General features: G+C 50.2%; 6 protein-coding genes across 7 annotated transcripts; 3 read left to right on the top strand and 3 right to left on the bottom strand.

Annotated features, from left to right (window-relative positions):
- Window positions 1-394: 394 nt before the first annotated feature.
- On the bottom strand, window positions 395-2,563 carry TrAtP1_005558 (uncharacterized protein). The gene has a single exon (XM_066112768.1). It carries the CDS (start codon window positions 2,206-2,208, stop codon window positions 595-597), a length of 1,614 nt encoding a protein of 537 aa, XP_065968853.1. The 5' UTR covers window positions 2,209-2,563; the 3' UTR covers window positions 395-594.
- A 673-nt stretch (window positions 2,564-3,236) lies between these two features.
- TrAtP1_005557 (uncharacterized protein) lies at window positions 3,237-4,453 on the bottom strand (the record flags this gene model as incomplete). Its single annotated transcript, XM_014089232.2, has 2 exons — window positions 3,237-3,462; window positions 3,534-4,453. The coding sequence occupies 2 exons, from the start codon at window positions 4,451-4,453 to the stop codon at window positions 3,237-3,239; spliced, it is 1,146 nt and encodes a 381-aa protein (XP_013944707.2).
- Window positions 4,454-5,075: 622 nt separating this feature from the next.
- Window positions 5,076-6,231, bottom strand: TrAtP1_005556 (uncharacterized protein). The gene is made up of 3 exons (XM_066112767.1): window positions 5,812-6,231; window positions 5,386-5,749; window positions 5,076-5,330 (listed from the first exon to the last, which is right to left on the bottom strand). Exons 1-3 carry the CDS (start codon window positions 6,174-6,176, stop codon window positions 5,097-5,099), a joined length of 963 nt encoding a protein of 320 aa, XP_065968852.1. The 5' UTR covers window positions 6,177-6,231; the 3' UTR covers window positions 5,076-5,096.
- Window positions 6,232-8,025: 1,794 nt separating this feature from the next.
- Window positions 8,026-9,150, top strand: TrAtP1_005555 (uncharacterized protein). The gene is made up of 3 exons (XM_014088975.2): window positions 8,026-8,267; window positions 8,331-8,554; window positions 8,612-9,150. The coding sequence occupies exons 1-3, from the start codon at window positions 8,106-8,108 to the stop codon at window positions 8,895-8,897; spliced, it is 672 nt and encodes a 223-aa protein (XP_013944450.2). The 5' UTR covers window positions 8,026-8,105; the 3' UTR covers window positions 8,898-9,150.
- A 1,137-nt stretch (window positions 9,151-10,287) lies between these two features.
- TrAtP1_005554 (uncharacterized protein) lies at window positions 10,288-12,631 on the top strand. Of its 2 annotated transcripts, none has more exons than XM_014089233.2 (2): window positions 10,288-10,716; window positions 10,784-12,631. In XM_014089233.2, exons 1-2 carry the CDS (start codon window positions 10,407-10,409, stop codon window positions 12,358-12,360), a joined length of 1,887 nt encoding a protein of 628 aa, XP_013944708.2. In that variant the 5' UTR covers window positions 10,288-10,406; the 3' UTR covers window positions 12,361-12,631. The 2 variants fall into 2 exon arrangements, with proteins under 2 accessions (XP_013944708.2, XP_065968851.1); XM_066112766.1 differs by having other exon boundaries at window positions 10,288-10,735; window positions 10,790-12,631.
- Window positions 12,632-12,829: 198 nt separating this feature from the next.
- Window positions 12,830-15,984, top strand: TrAtP1_005553 (uncharacterized protein). Its single transcript, XM_014089234.2, has 3 exons — window positions 12,830-13,449; window positions 13,519-15,390; window positions 15,445-15,984. The coding sequence occupies exons 1-3, from the start codon at window positions 13,074-13,076 to the stop codon at window positions 15,663-15,665; spliced, it is 2,469 nt and encodes an 822-aa protein (XP_013944709.2). The 5' UTR covers window positions 12,830-13,073; the 3' UTR covers window positions 15,666-15,984.
- Window positions 15,985-16,121: the final 137 nt, after the last annotated feature.

Raw genomic sequence — 16,121 nt, 5'->3', positions numbered from 1 at the left:
AAATATTGATGTCTGAGGTCATAATTCCAGGTACCTCGGAACTTTATTAGAATGCAGGTCTGCAGTGGAACTCCGCTGCCAGCAAGTACGCATTTAGTGCTTTATGTATGAACCCAGCGACTCTTTAAAAGTCCGCGAGCGGGGATCCCCAAACCGGAGGCTCTGCTATAGCAATTTCAGTAGGGTCAAAAGGATTTTAGCATTGATGGAGTAGAAATAAGCTCCTCCTTGGCTCCCGAGTTGCGGATTTCTCCTTTATCGTGGCCGCACTCTAGCATACCGCCATCTGCACGGCGGAGTTGCCAAACAGCGATATTCGGCGTTAAGATATTGATGAGGGCTGTTCTTTATTCTTCCCCATTGGAATTAGAAAATCTTCAAGACACAGATTACCATGGTCAATTCTTTTTTCTTTGAATTCGCTAGACACAAGTAAGTAGATATAAGCTAGCTCCCACAACAATGGGAGCAAAACATAAAAAATCTCCCAGTTTTTATACGCCCTGATTGGTATATTGCTCAATGGCCTCCATGCTCGTAAATGCACCACCAGTCCCAAATGACTCAATTACTTTAACAAAAAAACCTCGCTGTCTATAGTCGTGGAAGATCAACGTCCACACTGGTCGATCGCCGTCTCTGGCGCACCATGGGAGGCAGTGGCTCCTGCACCGTATCGGATCCCATTGACGTGGGCCGTGTAGTGCCACTGGAAGTTGGTCTCGCATGGACTTCTTCGCGGCTGCGGCTCATGAGCCAGTTGACCTGCATTCGAATCATATTGATATTATTGCGTAGTTCAGTAACTTCTTCCCGGACAGGCACAATCTGGTTGACAGTCCACACATTCTGGCGCTCGAGGTTGTTCAAGTTGTGGTGGACTTCGCCGAATCCAACATCAAGATCCTGCATTGCTCTGGCGTCTCTGAATCCAGGTTCGCCCGGACGGTTAAGGGGGGGCGGCCCGGAAACTTGATCGAGCCGTCGGCTGGTCTCGTCTTGCCTGGCGCGTAAATGACGGATCTGGCTGCCTAGGTTGCCAAATGTCTCTATGATCTCGCGTTGGCTGCGTATGATGGCACCAGAGGGCGAGTCTGGGTGGAAAGGGCATGAAAGGGCATGAAGCTCCTGGTGTGCTCGTATGACTCTCACGGGACAGCCGACGCTTTGAAAGCGGCATGCCACCTCAATGGAAACACAATCGACGCTCCGATGGACTTCCTCGTCTTCACGGAGGATCATTGCCCAGCAGGCCGCACATCGAGTCTTGCTCCTGGGGCATTGAAGCAGGTGGATATCACTATCGGCTTCTTCAATAATCGCGTCGCAGAACTCGCAGTTGCTTTCCTGATGCTGGCATTTATCATCAGTCGGCTTGTAGCGAACAGTCTTTTCGCAGTCGGTATCTGGACAAGGAAACTCCCGGAAGCCGCACTCCACAGTCGCGTGCCGTTCTACCACCTCCCGCTTCATTTCCTCTTCGCAGCCTCTGCCATGGTGAGGGCATTTGACAACCAAGTTATTCAGCTGGGTACGAATCAGCCGTATCGAACTGGTGCAGTCTGTCCATAGCAGAGGCTCTCTATCTATTGGGCAGACGCCACCGGCGGGGCTCGACGCCATGCTTCTGCGCAAGCACCGATAGCAGAATGTATGGTCGCAAGGGGTCGTCACAGGGTCGACGAGGGGGTCGTGGCAGATGGGACACAGCAGATTCGGGTCCGGGTCGCCAACGTAGGTGAGCGCGTACATGTCGAGGATGGCATTGCTGCCATAGCGTCTAGGAATGTCCAAGGAGGACAGGTGTGGCTTGATCTGCGGTCCTGGACGGGGGTTGCTCGCGGCGTAGTATTGTGAATGTCTGCCGGCGTATTGCGATCGCAGTCCGGCGTCATCTTCCACAAGCATCGGCGTCTGGCTTGGTGGGTCAGAGTGGACAGAGTACAGGTCTGGCGAGTATCTGTCGGGGTTGAGCGCCGTCAGAGCGTCGATGTGCGGGATTCCGCTACGGCGGGAAATTTGTCGCGCAGGCGTTCGATGCAGTTCGCGAAGGTCCTCGTCGCTCGAGTCGGACATGATTACCGGCGGTGGCCAGCCTTCCGAGGACATGATGTCCAGGTGCGTCTGAGTGCTGGGGAGAGATGGGGGGCCAAAGGGGATATAGTCGTCTTCATCCCGCCGCCGTCGTCGCTGAGATGTCGAGGACATGCTGGCGAGCAGCAAATGAGGCGATAGCGGTGGACGCAGCTGAGCCGGGCCTAGAGCTGGACCCAGATGGAGATGGCTGATGCCGATATGCGAGCCGCCGGTGGAGACTGATGGAGCTTTGGGGACGGTCGACTGTGCATGAGATTCCCGCAAGGGAGCCCCTCGGACAGGCGCGAGTCGAGTCTCGGTTCAGGGCCCTAGTGGACGAGCATGTGCCAGCGCAGTGCCCGTGCAGCCTCGCGGTGGATGGAATTAAGACGCGGGAGATGCCCAGCTGCGATCGGGTTTGGGAGAGTCGGCGGTCTGCTAATCGTGCCTAGCGTCGAGATGGACGGTCTAAGGGAGCGTGTTGGTGTTTACTGCTAGTGGGTAGCATTGGATTTATATGCAGTGGCGATCCGGCGGGGTAAACAATATACCGCAAGGGGACACAGCCTGTGCGACGGTAACCTGTGGTCAGTATTACGTACGGTATTAGTCGTAGCAATAAGGCTGCAGCATGGATTTCAGAGAATATTAGTCTGCAGCGTGCATCAGCACACTTTGTCGCTTATCCCAAACGATAGTCCCGAGGTGGCTGTCTGTATATCTGCTATATCTGCTATATCTGCTATATCTGCTATATCTGCTATGTCTGCTATATCTGCTATATCTGCTATATCTGCTATGTCTGCTATATCTGCTATATCTGCTATATCTGCTATATCTGCTATATCTGCTATATCTGCTACTTCTACACGTGTTTAGAAATTAGAGGTGCCTACTATCAAGCGAGATTCAAGTCGAAATCACACACAAAGTGGTTCAATGCAGGCCCTGCCAAGACTCCTAAATGCTTTTATACCTCAATTTTACCACATATATATTGCCACTTCTGGTCGCCACCCTTTTATCTTGGGTACATATTCTCATGATTCTTATAGTTTATGTATCCTTGGACCTAAAAAAGAAAAAGAACTAAACCAGGACCAGGGCCAGATCCAGGACCGACATCTGGCTTTCATCACCCGTCTTCTTCTCACACGTCTTCATGGAAGGTTGCTGGCCCATCTCAAAAGTGCATCTACATGGAGAATAATATCTTCTCGATGCTTATCCTTTGTGATATCCAACCAGCCGGTTGGGTAAATTCGCATGCGGCATTCGTTGTTTTCCAAAGCCTGGTTTTCGTACTTATCATCCTGGAAATAATTGCTCGAGAAGTCAAAAAAATAGAATCGGATAAAATGTGTCGATGCCAAAATTGTGACCGACCTAAGTAGACACAGAAATCTTAGTATCCAAACACACAAATCTGGAAGGGGAGACGTTAGCTGCATACATACCTATTTTGACAAGCAGCGACGTAGTTTGAATTCGACCGTTGTAGTGCAATTGCTTGGCCCACCATTTGAGCCAGGATTTCGTCACTGACAAAAGGCTGTCCTCCAACGTTGCGTAAGCTTCGCTTGGCTTCTAGCAAGGCGACTTGTCGAAAGTTCTGGTTGCCCGGCGACCACATTTCCACACCTCCGTCGTCTGTAGCTGAGACGGTACGGGAATCACCTTTGTAGCCATAAGTGACTCGCTGATCACGCCAACTTAATAGCCTCGCTTGTGTTGTATCTTGCTGGTAGTTGAGAATATGTCTCACAATTGAGCTTATGAGACGGACAGTAGCGTCTTCAACAAGGGGTCCAGGTATGTCTGGCCCGTAACCCAAAAGAGACTCCGAGGAACTGCTCGCGGCGTACACAGAAGGAGACCTAGATCCCGAGCCTGATTGAGGAGTCGATCCCGTTGACTCTTGGGGACGCCGTGCTTGCATAGCCGCTTGCCGGGTTGGCCTAGATGGACCGGTCGGACCCTGGTTGAGGCCGTAGTTCCCAAGAGCAAATTTCTCTCCTCTAAGAAGAGTGCCCAATGCGGCCCAGATACCGCCAAGGTTATTAGAGCCAGCTGCCTGGACCAATTTTGGCTCGGATTGCCAGGCTAAGTCATTCATATCGCCGCAACCAAGATAGAACATCCGAAGACTTGGGTGAGCATTGTTGTAGTCAAATCTATTGGAGTAAAACTCCTGTAATGGATCCATGAGTCTTCTTGTTGGCATACAAATTGCTCGTGCAGCAAACAGCTCGGGAGTTCCCCAGTTGCTGGCTCCGGCCTTCCATTTTTTGTCTTCATAGAGCTGACTGAAGGTTTGCTTGCCTCTGGCTTTCTGTCGAAACTGGGACTCATTATTTACTCTTTGTTCGTAATTCATCGTAAAAATTCTCTTTCGTGAGGCCTATAGCCAGTGTCAGTAGAAAGACAACGAGGCGACTTGTAGATTATAGGAAAGCAAGGGGTACGAACAATCGTGAAAGAATATTTTTGCCTTGTTGTATTGATAATCTCCTTCACAGACGGGAAGAAAGCGCAGAGGGTGCAGAAGTCGTTTGAACAAAAAGTCAAGGGAATGTGCAGGCGGAAAGGAGAATTTCAAATGGAAGTGAGTCGAGGATGAAACGGGCCTCTCTTAAGCTTTATTTACCAGTCAGCTATCATTGAAACGTCTATTGTTTTCTCATTCAATAGGAAAGCTGCATCTGCCTTGCATCGTTCAGTGGGTCTAGAGCAGTGATTCACTGCATTGACTCGAATTTAAGAATAGAGCAGGGTGGAAGTGTCTAGAATAATGGGGTGCAATACGCTGCCATGAATTATATTGTAATCTATCACGAAGTAATGTATCAATCACGGCAAAAAAAATCGTAATGCATCACTATTCTCATTCTCTCCCTCTTTTAAAGAGTTATCAAAATACCTGCAGCAAGCAAATGCTTCCTGATACAACTTCACATCAGTGTAAATTAAGTGTACGTGTTTGAAAGACGAGTTTTGCTGCCAGTTTTATCTATTTAAACCTAATTTTCTGACTTTATTGAATGATCGGAGGTTGTCTGAAGCACCAACGCAAGAATGCGATCACGAAACGTACCAACGGGTGTGCGAGGAATCTTGAAAGCCTGTATTAATATCCGAGGCACCTCTGGCGGTGCAATTTTAGGATAATCAAGCATATCCAGAAACGAGCAAGGGATATCTGCTTTGTAAAGATGAATGTAGTCTCTAGATTCAGACGAGTATAGAACTTGCGACTACATTGATATTAGCGCTGTATTTGACATGACATATGGCCGCTGGGATACATACCGGGTATATTGCTAAGGTGGACAAATCTTCTGGTTTTTCTGCCCTGAGAATAGACCTTCGTTCTTGCGCTACAGCAATCAAAAGCGCTGCTATATATGGATCTTTGAATGGATTTGTAGGCCTGAGTTGTTCCAATTTGTGATTCAACATTGAGTAGACGGGAGCGTTTTGGGGGTTGCACATGTGAAAATGTAGTGACTCTTTGCGCAGTTCTGCGATACGTTCGCGATCAATGTATGCGCCGATTGGATACTCTGGATCTGGCCACTGAGCGCGCGGCATACTAAAGCAAATGCCTTCGCAAGGTGCTGGAGAAGAGAGTAAGTTAATGCTGGGTCTGTTCAATGCAATGTGGAAATCAGCCCTATGCGTTGTCTTCCAATTAGAAAAAGTTGTAGAAATAGACTGGAATGGAAGAGTACGAACCAAAAAAAGGAGATTGGCGAACCACAGCAGAGCAAGGCGCCAAAATAGTCCTCTCGGCTTTTTAACAGATGGAATCTCTGCAGGAGGTATTCCAAGCGTGTCTCCTCAGGAGCTGCAGGTCCCTTATAACAATCTGTGATTTCTATGTTTGGCGCAGGAGAAGGCTCATCGAAGGAGATTCGTAATAGCTCGAGGTGACGACTGGTCCAGCGAAGTGGTTGAACAAGGATTCTTTCTCTGCTATGACGTTGAGCGATTCCGTAAAGAGATGCGGCATTGGGAGATGATGGAGATGATGGAGGTGATGGAGGTGATGGAGATGATATAAAGCCATCGTTAGGCCGCGGCGCGATGGATTCATCCATGATGTGCGATAAAATTTGATGATTAGGTTGAATTGCGTTTCGATATAATGCTAGGTGTACGTTGCCAGAAACCAAACGTCAGGTACGTACGTATATGGTACCTGTGCCTACTAGAAGTACTAGTGGGGCACCAAAAATGCCGTTTGTAGGTACCCAAGTAGCATTGAATCGGCCTCCTAATTAACGCCTAACATGCTGTAACCTGAAAATTGTGTGCTAAGCTGGCAGTGAGCCAACTCCAGGCATTTCTTGGTGGAAGCAGGTACATGCTTGTCGAGAATATGAGCACCTTTGCAACATTCCCCTGACGCTGGCTGAATTCACCTCGACGATATGCAGTCCAAGACAACTCCACTTCTGGCGATTCGGCTGCAGAGCTAGAGAGAATGGTGGAGTTGCTAGTGGACGGCAGACGTGCATATGCAATGGAGGCTCTCCACATGCAAGCGAACTGCCAAAGATGTAACTGTACGTTTTAATGGCATATGAGCAGCCAAGTGAAGACAAGTTGCATGCATCAAAGACATTCGAGTTCAGGGTGTTTACAGGGAGTCAGCTTGTTTCCCCCATATCTCACCATCTGGGCCATGCTGATGCAGCATAATGTTATCATTGGAGAATCCTGCAGCTAATCTTGAATATTCAATGGCGTCTCCGTTCCATTGTAGGGATTTGTTTCAACGCCTTGAATTCATACGTGTAATTAATGCGGAGCTGTAGCTTTTGTATGGAGAAGAAGAAGTTAGAATCACGATATAAAAGGTGCATACTCTCGGGTTGAATGGCCACAATAGCAATGTGGTGAAGCCATGATTTGATTCCACACTAATGTGATGAATAACAAATCACAAACGAGCCCAAGTGCAGAGATGACCTGATAAGATAATCTTTACGCGGGCGTTTAACCCAAGGCACTGGATTATTCTACATGTTTCCGTGGCCGCAGTTAGAGTTTTTGTGATGTCATCGTCCATCGTTAAATGAGTTTGTGATACTCTCCCGTGTCCCATCACAGTTCAACACTGCTCATCAACAAACGCCATGGAGCTTGGCCGGCTTCGCTGGCTTCAATTATTACAAAGCCTGACAGCCCTCGTCTAAACGGTACCAAGTGCAAATACTCCCAAGCGAAATTCTACGGCTCACTGCCAACTCTGGCTACATGTCCGAACTCGTCCTCTCTAGATCCTCCCGATCCAGCCGCACGCCGATCTTGGTAAAAAGGACTTTGACGCATTGAAGCTTTCAGTAGCAACTATTCAGCTGCTGGAGCAAATCATCGATGAGGAATCTCGTCTTACCGAAAAGGCGGGCTTTCGTCTCGGAGCAGACGGGAAGGGCATGTGTCCGATCAACGGCGTCATGGCTAGCCCTTTCGACAAAGCCCCGTGGAGAAGTCACTTTGCTCAACTAAAAGAGAGAGAAAACCGAAGCAATTTGGATTTTTCAACGCTCATTGTGACAAAAGGCCGCATTGCTGTCAGGATTCTGTCGGCATGATGTGGCGTTTTCTTCTCCCGCGCCCAATGTAAGCATTACATCTAGCTCTGTCCAAGCGGCTGCTCTGTTGCCAGTGCTAGCACCGGCTTAAACACGCCACTCCAGCCTTGGACTCCTTTAGCTTCCTCCTCTTATCTTCATAATGGCCAAAACCTTGTTGAAGCCAGGCATTCTTCGCCTTTTGTCGACATCGGCTCAGTCGGCACTGTGCTTGACAAGGTAAGATGGTGTGGTGAGGCCGGCAGAGGCGCCATTGGGAGCTGGAATGAATGATATCTCATATATATAAAAGCTTCCACAGCTCTTGTACTTCAATTTTCTTCCTTTCTTCCTTTTTTTCCATCGCTAGAAGACGTTTCGTTGTTTGAGATACCCAATACGCAAAAAGATTAATCGTTGAAACACAACAGCCCATAAAACACCGTCAAGATGGCGTTAGGTTCTGGTCTCGGCAATATGGGCCTGCGGATGGGCTCGCTCGTCTGTTACATCTTTACATTTATTTCGGCCATTATTGTCACTGCCGTCGTCGGTAACCTTTTACAAAAATTTTCGAACCGAAATGTTCAACTTGTGTATATGGAAGTCATTGTAAATCTCCCCCTTTTCATTACTCGACCCATCATTTGCCACCATCTAACGCATATTCCCTAGGCTGTCATTTCCATGGTTGTTTATCTTGTCGGAGCCATTGCACCATGCCTCCCCAAGTACGGGGGACTCTTGGCACCTTTGCATCTCATCTTCAGCTACCTGTGGCTTACGGCATTCATCTTTGCTTCGTTGAGCTGGAGCCACAACCGATGCCGCAATTCGTTCCCGGCCCCCGGTAACTGCAGCAAGAAGCATGCAATTCAAGCATGGCTTTTCATTGGATTGTAAGCCGACGGTTCTCGCATCAAAACTTTTCATTCACTAACGGTATCTGCCTCTAGCTTCTTTATCCTGTGCAATCTGCTCATCGAAGTCTTCCTCGTGAGAGCTCACCGACGAAATGCCGTCAACGAGCCCAGACATCACCACCACACCAAGGAGCGACCTGATTCTACCATCTCTGGAGAAACTGGCACCACTGCACCGCCACCCGTCGCAGCTCCGGGAACTCAGCACATGGGAGGTCAGCAAATGGGAACCACCCACCACATGGGAGGCGAGCACATGGGAACCATGGGAACTCAGCAAACCCACACGGCGGCCCCAGCCACCTCCACTGTTGTCTAATCTACGCCAAGCTTGAATGGATCTGAGCCCTCTCTAATTTTGATACCCAGGTGTGAGAGTGGCGTGAGAGTTTTTCCTTTGATTCATTCATTCGGGATGAAGAAGCTTCAATTACGAAAAGGAAAAGAAAAAAAAACTTATTCGGCTGCTCAAGCTTCCAGTTTTCTTCAGGCTTCAACTTTAATTCGAAAAAACGGCTCTGTCGAGAGGACCTTCAACCGTTAATTTCTCGTCAGACACCTTCAAGAAACCCTGATTGATAAACAAGATATATTAATCATAATATTGTAACTAGCTAGTAATAATGCCTAGTTGACACAGTAATATTCTAATAAAATCAAAAACGAAAAAACACGAGGAAAAAAAACAGACCCATTGACATTGATATTATCATGTGTGTTTAAGTGGCTTTGTGATGTGCTTCTCAATTCTCATGTCAGAACTCTGAAAACTCTGAACAAGCTGATATGGGTAAAACTACATGTACCAAGTAGCTACCAGCTCCAAGCTTCCCGAGCTCAGCTCTTATTCCCACACAGTGAGAAAAAGAAGTAAAGCTCTTCAAACATTCGACGAAAATAAGGTTATGACTCGGGTTTACTAGGGGGACCAAGCCCAGAAACCGGATACTACGATTTTTCCAAGCAAAGAGTTGGAGCCCCTCCGAAACAGCCGGAGATTGTCTGGGCTGACATGCAGATAGTTCGATTCCAGCGCCATTGACGTGATGATTGTTTATGCATGTATGGCCTCGCCTTTTGTCTCGGGCGCCCTCTGAGCTTCTAGAGCTGTCAAAAAGAGAGTTCTGGGGGGTTTCCACATTTGCGGGCGGCTGAGAGACAGAAGAAAAGAAGAGAAAAAGGTTCGCCTATAAGCTCTTTCTATGTTCGGCATAGTAAAGGAAAAGAGTCCGCGATAATTGGAGTGAGATGGAAGCGACATTGAAAAAAAAAAATTACGTTTAGCTAGAGAAGATCATTATAACGGTCCTTGAGGGCACCAATTATTGCTCTAGCTCACCGGGTTCGCCGCGTGACTGCATTTACTTAGTCAATGTCATTCATCAAGATATGTCAAATAGTCCTAAGCCATCCACCTGACAGGGATGTTGTCGCAACACCACCACCGTAGAAGCCATCACGAGATTGATAGCATGAGCTTCGCGAGACGAGGCTGCCGTGGCTAACCGCCAAGGTTGATTAGCGGCCGCCATGCCACAACGGGCAGCGCGGTCCTTGGCTCTAGTCACGTTTTTCTTCCTTCAACGCAGTATCGCCGATCGCACGGCAGGCCAGAAGCCAGAAGCCAGAAGCCACCCATCCTTTGCGCATCTGATAGAAGCATGGTGGCTTGAGCCCCGCGAAGCGCTATTGGCCGTTTGCGGGAATCATGGAGCTGGAGCTGGAGCTGGAGCTGGAGCTGTGCGAGCGATGCAGCTCCGTCTCGCTCAGCGCTCTGAAGCGAGAGCTGCCTGCTGGCCTGGCGTCTCGTCTGGGGGCGAAACAGGGAATGGTGTTGCTCCAAGACGGTTCTTCCCTGGCCAAATCGGCAACGCGGTGCCGGCTCTGTGGCCTCGTCCAAGAGGCGCTTCTCGGCAGCCTTCAGGCGTCTGTCAACAAGGACAAGGGCGGTCCAGCAGCGGCGCTCTCGTTGGCCCGTGAAGCTGTCGTTCTCGAGCCAAAGTCGGACTCTCAGGGATCGACGTTTCCAGACCCGCCAACCGGGGGTTCGCACTTGACGGGGCTGAATGTCACTGCAACAGAGTCAATTACTGGGCAATTACTGCAAGCCAAGATCCGGCTCTACACACATGGCCAGCGTATGTGGGCTTCATAGCAGTATGATACAGTCAAAGGGCGTTTTTTTAGCTTACATCTAACGATTAGGCAAAGGCCCCCGCAACCGTCATGACATCGTAGGCCGGCCTCAGTTGCGAGAACCAGCGAGCCCCGAGGCGTTTTGCCTAGTTGAACGGTGGCTGGGCGCTTGTAAAAGGGATCATCCATGTTGTCGGGAAACTCTATCGGGGGCGCTCTTGGACGAGTCTCGACTGCCAGAGCTACCGAGTAGAGTGATCCATGTTGCTGGTAACAGCGTGAGGCTGCTGCCGTCAGGAGGCCGGCGCGGAAGATATGCCACCTTGAGTCATTGCTGGGGCTCTTCTGGGAGACAGCCCCTGAAGACAACTCGGGCGAATCTCCAGGAGCATCTTCGTGATATTCCGTGGGCGTCGATTCCAAAAACTTTTCGAGATGCAATCACAGTCACTCGCAATATTGGCCTGGAATATGTCTGGATTGACTCGCTATGTATCGTGCAAGATGACCATCAAGACTGGCTGACGGAGTCGAAGCGCATGGGTTCTATTTACGAGCAGGCAGAGATTACCATCGCCGCTTCTCATACTCCGGGTTGCTGGGAGGGATTCTTTTTCGCCCGCCGCCCACCGCCTCCCTCTGTAGAGATTCCCGGTTTCTTCTCCCACGAGACAGATGCCGCATCCAAAGTACAAGTATTCGCAACCATCCGGCGGGATACAGCCACCAACACCTTTCCCGAGTTCGGTGCACTCAACAGTCGTGCCTGGGCTACGCAAGAATGGCTTTTGTCTAGGCGCATAGTCTTCTTCACCAAGGGAACCATCATCTGGTCTTGCAAGGCCATCACTCAACGCGAGACTGGAGAGCGGTGCTACAGTGTATCGCGAAATACCCGCTGGAAGAATATAATAGAGCAGTACAGCGACCGCCAGTTAACTTTTCCAACGGACAGACTAATTGCGCTCGAGGGTCTGCGGAGGGAGCTGGGCAAAAAGATTGCATGTGAATACGCGTTTGGCGTATGGAAAGAGTCTCTCCCCAACCAGTTACTCTGGCAAGTAACCAGAAGGATAGAGGGGACTGCTATTTCGGATCCTCTCAAGCTACCGACATGGACTTGGGCGCATGTTCCATCCGGAGTGCGATTTTTGACAATTGATAGAGCCAAGAATTTGTGTGACTCGATTGCTTTGAACGGCGAAGACGCAAGGCGAATGAGTCTTCAAGTACGAGCAAAGCGAGTTTCTAACCTTACAACAACGATAGAATTTAAACAAGGAGATGCTACTTCTGAAGCAATATACGCGGATATAACATCGTCTCACGCCAAGTCAACCAAATCCATGGCCCACTTCATCTTGGATCAAGGTGATTCTCCCATAGGATGGGTCGTCTTTGACCTTGCCTCGGAAGATACGACTTCTGAACCGATTCTGTGTCTTGCCCTTATGGGCAGCATTGGACGACGAGAAGAGCAAGCTGAGAGGCGAACTGGCAAGGTCGTTTCGAAGAAGCTTCGACATTATTGGGTGTTGATGGTGCGGCAACGGGATGATGGAAGGTACCATAGAATTGGGGTTGGAAAGATGTATGGATCAAAGTGGTGGCAAGACGCTGAAATCAAGACTTTGGAATTGGTCTAGGTGTTGGTCAATGTGAGGATTTGGCTGAAAGATGTAACATTTATATGTTGTTGTTTTATGCTTGAAAAGATGTGGGTCATGCTCTATATGGCGATATTCATGTACGGACTCTGTACTCTGTAGGTATGATGGAATATATGTTGAAGAAAAAGCAGCAGCATGCAATAAAAGAATAAAAACTTGTCAAAGAACAATTCACAAGAGAGCTGATGTAATCAAATGCAACAACGTTCGTATAAGGCTGTACGGCGCGTCATCGATGAAACTCTGCAATGCCCATCGTGCAGCTTCCGAGTCCAAAAAAGACCCCGCCATCGATAGCGTCGCTGCACGCTCAGGGGGTCGGAAAAAAGGTTGATGCCTTGCGGCCTCACGGCAGCCGCGCCCTCTGATTGGCCGGCGTGCTAGTCTAGCAGTTAGATCCCAGCGACAGCATAGCGTACGGACACCTATTCGCCAGAGCTTCTGTTGAGCATATGCGAATCGTCACCTCCTCAACTAGGCGAGCTCAACGATACCGGTCGATTACGTGGCACAAGGGCTGCCAGACAGGCTAGGCGGGGAACAAACACGCCACAGCTTCTCTCAGTGAGCCCGAGGCGCGTGAAGCTCCTTCTCATCCCGCCCTCTGACGCCCAGGCTGGGAAGCTTTTCCTCATTGCGAACAGAGCTTCCTCTCGATGCACCCACGCAGATAAGCTAGGCGCGCCGTCATGGGCTCGAATATTGGCAACGGCCTCGGAGGAATGGATCTCAGCGGCGCAATGCAGGGCAATGCGTCCAACCAGCCGCCGGCTACTGAATATACGCTTCAGGGCGTGATGCGCTTTCTGCAGACGGAGTGGCACCGACACGAACGCGACCGAAATGCCTGGGAGATTGAGAAGCAGGAGATGAAGGGGAGGATAGCGAACCTCGAGGGCCAAGCGAGAAGGGCAGACGCTACGCAGAAGGCGCTGAAGAAATACGTATCTATCCTTGAACGAAAGATCAAGGACCAGGCTGCGCAACTCAACGGCACCTCTGCTACCGAGGACGCTGACCCGGCGAAGAAGGATCGCGCTGCCAAGATTCAAGAAAAGTTGCGATGTGGGCTATCCTTTCTTTTCCCCGGCGATATGAGCCTGGACTTTAACCGTTGCTGACCGAAAACACCAGCTTCATCAGAGAAACAACCCGTTCCCGGCGTTGAAGGCATCGAAGTCGAGAAGACAGACGACGAGTCACAGCGAACAGAGCTCAAGACGTTTCTGGACCAATGCCAATCCGAGTTTATGTATCTCATGATTACCCCAGCGAATCCCCTACCGCCTCGCGAGTCGCCCCCTCTACCGATTTTAGAAGATCTACGGGAAGCCGAAGCCTTTGGTATGCCAGGCGCGCAGCTCATGGAACGACAATATCAGCTTCCTATGCGACAAGGGCCTAACCACATGCAAGACATGAACTCGAGACAACACCCGGGGCCCAACTCTTTGCAGCAGCAGCAGCAGCAGCAGTCCAAGTTCATCTCAAACGCTCCCGAGATGCAGCCGCAGATGGTGCGCTCCACAAACGATCATCAACAGCAGTCTCTTTTTCACAACCCAAATGACTGGCAGCAGCAACAGCAGCAGCAGCCCATTTCGGTGACCACGCGACCTGTGGAAGATGGTCTGCCGCGACCCAACCACTCTGCTGAGTCAATGGGTGCGGTGGAAGAGTCTATAGAGCTGAGGGAGAAGCCTCCAGCCGCCCCTGATCCTGAAGGCTGGGAGTTTCCTGATGGCTCGTTCCCAGAGCCTGCAGCTGGCCACCCACCGTCTCAAACCTCTAATTACCGATCCGATACCGACGCGTTTCCAAACGCTGATTACTTGACAAAGTCCCCGAATCGAGGTCCAGGGCCTCACCGAAGAAAGAGCTCCATGTCTAAGCGACGCAATAGTGATCACGATTTGCTGACTGGCGCAAACCAAAAGGCTGAAAGCGGGAGCTTCAAGCTAAGATTTGGTCTGAGGGGACACCTCAACACCATTCGTACGGTCATATTTTCGGGCGGAGGTAGCCCTGGCGAGCCTGAGATTTGCACAGCTGGCGATGACGGCATGATTAAGCGATTCCACGTCCCACGACTGGACGGCAGCGCCGCCACTTCTAACAATGCCGCGTCTGATTTAGACGTGACTGCAAACTTTACACACCGCGGCCACGCTGGTGCCATCTTATCGCTGGCATCATGGTCTCTCGCTCCCAATTTCTCCACTGGAGGTCGTGCTCAGGGTGATGGCTGGATCTTCTCTGGAGGCCAAGATGCCACCGTCCGAGTTTGGGAACGTGGCAGGGTCGATCCCAAGGCGACGCTGGAAGGACACACGGACGCTGTATGGGCGCTCTGTGTCTTGCCCACCACTTTGGGGGCTGTATTTGGCAACGCGAGCAACTACGGAACTCCCGACCGAATACTGCTCGTCTCTGGCGCAGCAGACGGGACTGTGCGACTCTGGTCAGTGAGCGCTCCTCCTCAGCCAACCTCACCGCAGCCGGCACCAACGCGAGCGCAATCAGGCCGCGGACGAGTGCGTGGCAACTCGATGAGCTCTGGTAGTGGCTTTTCTAATTCTCCCCAACCCACGGTGGCTTCAAGCTCACCCTTTAATCACACACTTGTGCATGTCTTGTCGAGAACAGATGGATCCAAGGCAAGCCCAACCTGCATTGCGCCTCTTGGAGGCTCAGGAGAGACCTTTGTCGTCTCCTATTCGGATGCGGCTGTGATTGTGTATGATACCAAGACGGGCGAGCAGGTTGGCTCCATGGACAGCCTGGAGACGTATGACGGCACGAACAAGACAAGCGTCAATGCGGTGGTGGCTACCACCATCGGATTGGACCAGGGGAACCAGCATCACGGCACCAATATTGGCGGAGAAGAAGATCCGGCCATGGGAGGACCAACTGGTGGACGATCAATGGCAGGCTCTGGCGTTGAGGGCACCATCATCTCTGGCCACGAGGATCGCTTTGTACGATTCTTTGATGCCAATAGCGGTAAGTTACTATACATCTCCCTCCCCAAGAATAAAAGTACTAATTTTCTACTAGGTCAATGCACGTATAACATGCTGGCCCATCCCGACGCCATCTCCAGCCTGTCACTCAGCCCTGATGGGCGCGAGCTGGTGAGTGCCGGCCACGACGCCTCGCTCCGGTTCTGGAGTTTGGAGAAGAGGACATGTATTCAAGAAATCACAAGTCATCGGGTAATGCGGGGGGGAGGGCACCTGCACATGCGTATGGAGTCAGGACGGCAAGTGGGTGGTTAGCGGAGGGGGCGACGGCATTGTTAAGGTGTTTGCGCGATAATGTATGATGGTTTTATCAAAAAAGAAAGAGGCATCCTGTTTTTCTGTTCTGTGTTTTTGTTTTCAGAATGAGTGACGAATGACGGTGATGAAATGGAATAGATTGATGGACGGGCCTTGGCAAATGGCTGGTAAGATGTTCTGGGAGAAGCATGTACTCTTTTCTCTTTTCTTTTCTATTTTCAGGTCGAGAGGGTGGTGATATTTGATGTATCAATAAATTTGTGTGTTCAAGAGTAGAATGGATAAGGGAGTTCTACTCGTCGATACCCAGCAAAACATGATTTCGTTTTAATCTTTTACTGTGTCGAGTTGGGATGTGATGCGGCGTGGCATGTTCACAGGATTTGGGGGGCTATCTAAGATAGCGCGTGCAGTATATAGAATACAATAGCTCAGCACCATCCAAGATCGATC

The sequence above is a fragment of the Trichoderma atroviride genome, chromosome 3 (assembly GCF_020647795.1).
Source record: "Trichoderma atroviride chromosome 3, complete sequence".
Classification (NCBI taxonomy): domain Eukaryota; kingdom Fungi; phylum Ascomycota; class Sordariomycetes; order Hypocreales; family Hypocreaceae; genus Trichoderma; species Trichoderma atroviride.
The sequence above is the reverse complement of the archived record's forward strand: the minus strand, read 5'-3'. Positions and strand labels throughout refer to the sequence as shown.